This window comes from Plasmodium gaboni, chromosome 7 (assembly GCF_001602025.1).
Source record: "Plasmodium gaboni strain SY75 chromosome 7, whole genome shotgun sequence".
In the NCBI taxonomy this organism is placed as follows: domain Eukaryota; phylum Apicomplexa; class Aconoidasida; order Haemosporida; family Plasmodiidae; genus Plasmodium; species Plasmodium gaboni.
In genome coordinates, this window is record NC_031487.1 from 897,810 (window position 1) to 906,365 (window position 8,556).

At 19.1% G+C, this 8,556-nt stretch overlaps 3 protein-coding genes across 3 annotated transcripts in view; all 3 read right to left on the reverse strand.

Moving 5' to 3' along the window:
- PGSY75_0727100 (hypothetical protein) overlaps positions 1–2,148 on the reverse strand; it is a gene marked incomplete at both ends in the record, with an annotated part of 3,057 nt that extends 909 nt beyond the window's left edge. Inside the window, one exon of the mRNA XM_018785106.1 lies at positions 1–2,148. This exon is cut by the window's left edge and continues 909 nt beyond it. Within this exon, the coding sequence (XP_018642607.1) occupies positions 1–2,148 (2,148 nt within the window).
- A 1,356-nt stretch (positions 2,149–3,504) lies between these two features.
- Positions 3,505–5,166, reverse strand: PGSY75_0727200 (putative cysteine desulfurase; the record flags this gene model as incomplete). Its single annotated transcript, XM_018785107.1, has 1 exon — positions 3,505–5,166. One exon carries the CDS (start codon positions 5,164–5,166, stop codon positions 3,505–3,507), a length of 1,662 nt encoding a protein of 553 aa, XP_018642608.1.
- Positions 5,167–6,319: 1,153 nt separating this feature from the next.
- On the reverse strand, positions 6,320–8,533 carry PGSY75_0727300 (DNA (cytosine-5)-methyltransferase; the record flags this gene model as incomplete). The annotated part of the gene is made up of 1 exon (XM_018785108.1): positions 6,320–8,533. The coding sequence occupies one exon, from the start codon at positions 8,531–8,533 to the stop codon at positions 6,320–6,322; it is 2,214 nt and encodes a 737-aa protein (XP_018642609.1).
- Positions 8,534–8,556: the final 23 nt, after the last annotated feature.

Sequence of the window (8,556 nt, forward strand, 5' to 3'; positions counted from 1 at the left end):
TTCTTTTTCGTCATTTTCTTTGTTATCATCAAAATTTCGTCTAAATGGAATCTTTCCTTTACCATGTCTCTCTGCAAACCTCTCATTAAACTCTAATTCTTTTCTCTTTGTTTTTGACATGTATCTTATTTTGGCTAGCTCAACATCTTTTTTAGCAAAATGTACCACTGGTAATTGTTTATTTTCATTTAGAACCCAATTTTTAAATAGAACATCTAGATCCTTTTTATAAGAAAAAGTTCTGTATTCAGCATCTACATAAGTTTCTAACTCATATATATCTAAATTAGGATTATAATTATCATAAAAAATTTTATAAAAATAATCACGCATAGCATAAACTTTTTTATATAACAAATTATCTTTATCATTTTTAATATCATCGATTCTGTTTAAATCGATTTTATTATCTTCAGTTAAGACATTCATTTCACGAAATTCTGCATGCATTTTTTCGCATATTTTATTTAAGATTTCGTTTTTTAAATCTGGGTTCTTTCTTATTGCAGATAGCCAAGTTGGTTCATTTGGATTATTACTATGACTATTACTATTACTATTAATATCATTATTATTACTATTAGTGTTTGTATTTTTTTTTTTTTTATCCCCTTTGTCATTTTTTATTCCTTGCTGTATAGATGTTTTTTCATTATTATTATTTATAACATTATCAACATTTTTTATATCATCATTATTTTCGTGGAGTTCATTCGAATCCTTTTGTTTTCTTTCATTTCCATAAACAACAGTCATTACATGTTTCATTTGATTATTTTTATCATAACGTTGAGCATATTCATAGAAGGGTTGAAACTTTTCTTGGTTGTAGAAGATATTTAGATTTTTCTTTCTTTCATTATCTAAAAAGTCATCAACAGATACTTCTTTATATGTATTATCAAAATTATTTATATATGAATTTGTATTTATATCATATTTATAAAGATTAAAAATATTATTAGAATATATATAGTTATGTTTTAAAATATAGTTCGGTATATATTTAGTTTTTTTTATAATTTTATCAAATAATTCATGTCTTTGAAAATACATCATTTTCTTTTTTTCTTCATCATGACCAATAATATCAATATTATAATTTAAAGAAAATAATTTATATGATATTTTTTTCATACGATCATATAAAGAATTTAAGAAATAGAAATATTTATGTATATTTTTATTGATCCATATATTATTAATAAATTTAACTAAAAAAAAATCATCCATATATTTTTCTCTATCTACATTTGTAATAATATTCAAAAAATATTTATATATATTATATCCTATAGGGTCTTCATTTTTTAAGGATATTTTTTTTAGTTGTAATAATTCTTTATATATATCATCATTTATATTATCTTTATTTATATTAGTTATGTTTACTTTTTTAAAATAAAAATAAATATTATTTATATCAATAAATGTGTTATCTTTTAGTTTTTCTTTTTCTTCACTATTATTATTAGAAATATTATTATCACTATCGTTATTATCTATGTTAGAAATCTCATCCTCTGTATTATTATTATTATTATAATACTTATTAAAATTAGAAAATTTTATAAAATTTCTGCTAGTTTTTTTTTCACGATCATATAAATGATTAATATTTTTATTACTATGTGTTTGTATTTGTTTTCCCATTTGTTTTTCCATTTGTTTTTCTATTTCTTGGTTTACATTTTCGTTTACATTTTGGTTTATATTTTCTTTTGATTCTAAATTTTTTTCATCATAATATATATGATTTTTATCTATATAAATATTATTCACATCTTTATATAATATCTTGTTTATGGCATCGTTATTTTTATTTCTTATACTTTGTATTAATAAATATAATTTGTTTTGTGATAATAAATTTAATATATCTTCACTTGGAAGACATGTATATTCACCTTGCAAATTAAAATAATCTCTTTGTCTAGGGTGATATAAAACAGGGGTTGGATATATGCTAGATTTTTTTCTTTTTCTTGGCCTTTTTCTATGTTGTAATTTTGTTGATTTTAATTGAACTCTTCCAGACATAAATATTTTATTAGTAAACGTCTTTAATTTTATTTTTAAATTATAATTTATATATCTCTTAATATTTATTGCCCATATAATTAAAAAGAATAACATTATTCTTTTCATTTTTTTTGAATCACACACGAGAAAAAAATCAAAAAAAAAAAAAAAATTAAAAACTTACTAAAATGAAATAAAGAAAAATAAAGAAAAAAATATAATTAACACATTTAATATATATATATATATATATATATAATTCATAAGGCAATTTTTTTTTTTTTTCTAATTTTTGTTATTTCTTTTTATTTTTTTGCTCCTATAATTTCACTTATAATTTTTCATAATTCTATAATAACAACTATATATCTTATATCAGTATTTAATAAGGCCAAAAAAAAAATCAAATCAAATCAAATAAAATCAAACATGTAATAATAAAAGGATCTTCTCATTTTATTATCGAGTCTGAAGGAAACAAAAAAAATAAAAAAATAAAATAAAATAAAAAATAAAATAAAATAAAATAAAAACAAAAATACAAACGAATTATTATATATATATATATATATTATTTATATAACCAAATAAGGTGAATAAATAAATAAAATAATATATATTTTTGTATCTTAATAAAGAAAAAGGAGAAAGTGTTAATTTTTTTTTTTTTAAAGCCCCAGAAAAAAAAAAAAAAAAAAAAAAAATCATATGATATGATATAATTGTAAGCTCTTTTCATAATGAAAATAAAAAGTATAAGATATATTTTAAAATAATATATTATATATATATATAATATATATATAATATTTATATATGTGTACCTGCCATTTCTTTCTTATTAAGGTATATGTAATAATATAAAAATTAATATATATGTGAAGCCCATTATTACATATAATTTTACCATATTTATAATTTTAATTTTTTTTTATTATATAAAAATGTTGAACCACAAAATTATGATTTAATATATTTAATGTATTGAAAAACATATTTTTAAAAATATTATATATCTTATTTTTATTATGTTTATTAAAATATAAAATGAAAATATATAATGATATATATTTTCGAAGCTATTCCACGTTTCTTAATAAATAAATAAATATATAAATAAATATATATATAATATATATATATATATATATATATAATATTAACCAAACACGTCAATAGTTTTAATTTTGTGTTTTTTTTTTTAATAAAAAGCTATTCAATATAACTTTTATATAATGCTACAAGCATATTCAAATGGGGGGAAAAAAAAAAAAAATTAATATGTATATATTTAAATGTGTACTTATATATATATGTATATATAACTACACAATATTTTTATAATACAAATATTTATCTATATATATGTTATATATTAGTTATTTAAAGTACAAAAAATTATTTACAGATAAAATACACATCCATAATATATATATATATATATATATATATATATATATATATATGTATATTTTTCTATATTTATGTCCATATAAACTTTGGAATGTCGTCATTTGAAGAATTTTTTTTTTCTAACTCCATTTCATATAGAGGTGAGATGCTCCTTAATCTTTTGACCGATTTTACTAAATTAGAACACAATTGTTGTACCTCAAAAAAAGTAGTAAATCTATTGAAACCTATTCTAATAGATGTATGTGCTATTTCTTCTGAAATTCCTATAGATCTAAGAACATAACTAGGTTCTAATGTACTTGAGGTACATGCTGAACCTGAACTTAGAGCTATTTCATTTAAAGACATTAATAAACTTTCTCCTTCAACAAATAAAAAAGATATATTCATATTTCCATAATATCTATTTATTTGACATCCGTTAAATACAATATAATCTAAATGTTTTATTAAATAATCTTTTACATAATTAAAAAAAAATCTAACTTTTTTCTCATCTCTATTCATTTCTAAAGAACATACCTTAGCAGCTTCTCCAAATCCAACAATTAAATGCGTTGGAAGAGTTCCTGATCTTAAACCTCTTTCTTGACCACCTCCATGGATTAAAGCATTCAATCTGATATTTGGTTTTTTTCTTTTTATATATAAAGCACCTATACCTTTAGGTCCATATAATTTATGACCAGACATTGACAATAAATCAATATTCATCTTTTGCACATCTATAGGGACTTTTCCAGCAGCTTGGGAAGCATCAGTATGAAATAAAATATTTTTTTCTTTACACAGATTTCCTATATTTTCAATATCTTGTATAACACCAATTTCATTATTTACAAATATAAATGATGCCATTATAGTATTATCTTTAATACTATTTTTTATATCATCTAATTTTACTATGCCATTTGTATCTGGTTTTAAATACGTTACTTCAAATCCTTTTGTTTGTAAAAATCGACATGTTTGTAAAATACATTTATGTTCAATTTGAGATGTTATAATATGATTCTTTTGTTTATTCAATTTATTATAATATGTACATATACCTATCAGAGCAAGATTATTACTTTCAGTTGCTCCTGATGTAAATATTATTTCCTTATTAGTTTTACCATTTATTAAATTCAAAATATTTGTTCGCGCATCCTCCACAGCCTTTTCTGATTCCCATCCAAAAAAATGATTTCTTGAATGAGCATTTCCATATATGTAAGTCATATATGGTAGCATCTTATCTAATACTCTTGGGTCAATCATTGTGGTTGCTTGACTGTCTAAATAAAATCTGTTCATCTTTTTTTTTTTATTCTCGTTAACTACATCATCGATGGTGTCTTTCAACCCATGTTCTTCATAATGAAAAAAAAAAGAATTACTACTATTATTATTGTATTGACTATTATTACTAGATATATTATTATCTTTATATTTGTCTTCATTTATATTAACATTTGTTTCAGAATTATACATATTGTGCTTTCCATTTTTTAAATTATTTGTTGACCCTTTTTGGCTGTTTTCATCATATTGTAATGTACTGTTCAGGTAGTTTTCAATTTTCACCTGACCATGTTCAGAATATTCCTTGGTCGAACTGTAGTTATTGAAAAATATTTTGTTAATATTAGTGAAATGTTCATAAGTACGACAATTTACAAAATGACCAAGTGCGTTCTTTTTGTTTTGTAATTTGAGATGTTTTATTATTTGAAGAAATTTCATTACAAAATTGAAGAAAGCAATTAATAACAAAAAAAAATAAATAAATAAATGGATAAAAGAATAAATGGATTAATATATGTATGAATAAATGAAATATATTAAGATGCTGATAAAAAAATAAATATATAATGTATCAAATTAAAAGGGAAGAAGTCTTTTAAAACATAGAGAATGAAGAGAAAGTTTTATTCCTCATGACAAAATGTATCAACATTTTTTAATATGAAAATAATTATACATATATATATATATATATATATATATATATATATATTTTTATATATAATATAAACAAAACATATAATAGTAATATATTATAAATTAAAAGGTTAACTTATTTTACATATTAGTAATATATATATAGAATATATTTATCTTATTTTAATTATTATTTTATGATTGATAATTATTTATAAATTATTATATTTAAAAAAAAAAAAAAAAAAAAAAAAAAACAATTTGTAATAATAATATTCATATATAGAAAAAATATATATATATATATAATATTCAATATAAAACCTTTTTAAAAAAACAAAAATGTAGAAGTCATATTTTAATTATGACAAGAAGGAAATATTATAGGCCTTTTATATATTAGCAATATTTTATTATTCATAAACAAATAAATACATAAATATATATATATATATATATTTTAAATATAGAAAAACATAAAATAAATAAATTATAATTGAATACTATATTATATTTGCTTACATATATAAATTTATAAATTTATAAATATATTTACAAGATATTGTATTTTTTTTATAGGAGTATTTCTTTTGAGAGAAATATATTTATTATATATAATATTATAAAATACAAGATGGCACTTCATTTATACATACATATATATATATATATATATATATATTATAATATTATTTTATTTTACAAAAATATAAATTATATTTTAAATATAATTATATTAATTTATATTATTCCATAAATGTTTTAAAAATTTAATTGTTTTTATAAAAAGCGGTAATTTTTTAATTAACAAAAAAAAAAAAAAAATTTAAAGAAAAGAATAAAATGACAAATAAACATTTAGTTAATTAAATGAAAAAAAAAAAAAAAAAAATTTAATTATTATAACATAATAAATATAATATATATATAATATATATATAATATATATATTATTTTATATGTGATCAAATATATTGTGGACGTGAAAAATGTATGATATAACAATTACATTAACTGAATTTCCAATTAATTTATATTTTTGTCTATCTGTTAAAAAGTTTGGAAAGACAAATTCATGACATAAACAATTATTTTTATGATAATTTTGATAAGAATGATTATTTATATTTGTGTGATTTTTATATGTTAATAAGCATGCATTTTTATTTAGCACATCACAATAATGTTTATTACTATAATAAGCACATGTATGATTGATATGATCGATATTCCAAAAAATATTTCCATATGTGTTTTTTTTTTCATTTTGGTTTATGTTTATATTATTTGTTTTCATTTTAAATCCCATTAATCTCGAAATTTCTGTCGGAGTAAAATATCTTACATTATTTTCATATTTTTTCATGGAATTTTTTTTTTTATGCATTTGATAAGTGTCATTATGAGATGGAGATATAGGATTGGATATATAATTAAATGTATTAACATTTTCTTTATTCTCTTTTGTTGACACATTTGTTTGTTTTTTTTTTGTATTTTCTTCACCTTCATTAGTATAATTCTTTCGATTATAATATAAAATAGAACCTGAACCTTTTATGTATCTTCCATAATTAGAAGTAAAACACATGGCGTAATTTCTTTTTGCGTCCATATAATTGTTTTGTTGATCATTGGAAATATTGTTTCCGTTTTGTTTTTTCTGATGATGATGATAATTTGCCACATGGCAACAGGTGGTTGTTTTTTTATTAATATTGATTATATCAAAACAATAGGAAGCGTTTTTTAGCAATATTTTATTTTGAACTTGATAGGTATCTAAATAATTATTATATATATTAATATGATTCCATATATTATTTGTAATATTAAAATTATTATTAACATCTAGATATGTTATTAAATGTGGTGTATAAAAAATAATATTATCAGAATTGATATTATTATAATAATGACTTTGATTTTTTTTTTCTTCATGTATATTATTTTTATGTAAATAATTTTTGGGTATTAAAGAATTTGTATATAAATTTATGTTCTTATCTTTCATATAATTTTGTTTTAATAAATTATTTGTATGTTTATAATCATAATTGTTTTTTTTACATATACAATAAAATCGAAAACGTTCATTAGGTATACCGAATTGTAATGGAGAAAGTAAATATGTTTGAAAAGAATAATTATTTTTAATACAATAAATAAAATATAAAAAAGAAGAAGAGAGTTCAAAATTTTTTACATTTTCTATAAATATAAACTCTGGTAAATTTTTAAAATCTACTTTAGTAAGTAATGTACATATATGTATAAAACTTTTTGTTCTTTCATCTTTATCATTGTATAGATAATTATTTAACTCGTCTATATTTATATTATTTATATTAAATTGATCATTCTGATTATCATTAATATAAAAATTATGGTTATCATTACAAATGTTATTATTTATATTTTCCTTGCATATGTTTTTGTTGCAGAATAGGAGATCCAAATTGATTTCTTTAAATTTTTTATTTTGTCTTGTATATGGTTGACAAGGATTAGAAATTAATAATATGTTGAAATGATGATTGTTTAAAAATTCGGGCATAATATTATTTATATCTGTTTGTATGATATAATTTTTGTTTATATTAAAAATATTATCATCATCATTATTATTGTTATTATTATTATTATTATTATTATTATTATTATTATTATTATTGTTATTGTTATTTTTTTTTTTTTTTTTATTTATTTTTTTTTTTATTTTTTTTTTTTCACTATCAGTTGACGCATTATTTTGTTTATCCACACTATCACATTTGGATTTAAAAAATTTATTGATATCTCTCGCTTCTGTTAATAAAATGGTGGAATCTTTAAAATTATGAAAATAGGTATGGTTAGCTATAGGATTTAAATCGACTGAAATAAAACAAAATAAATCATTTAAACATGTTAAAGTACAATCATGATATTTATGAATCTCGATACTTTTATAATTTTTTATATCATTATGTATATCATCTTTATATGTATCATATTTATTTTGGAGATTACATATATCATTTTTTTTATTAATCTCATGAGGTTCCTTTACTGTATCATTTTTTTCTTTTGGCTTATTCGTATGAACAAAATTTATAAAAGCTTGAAACAAACTATAGTGTAATCCTCCTATTCCACAATATAATTCAAGTACTTTTATTTTGTGCATATTTTAAAGTGAGCATTTGTTAT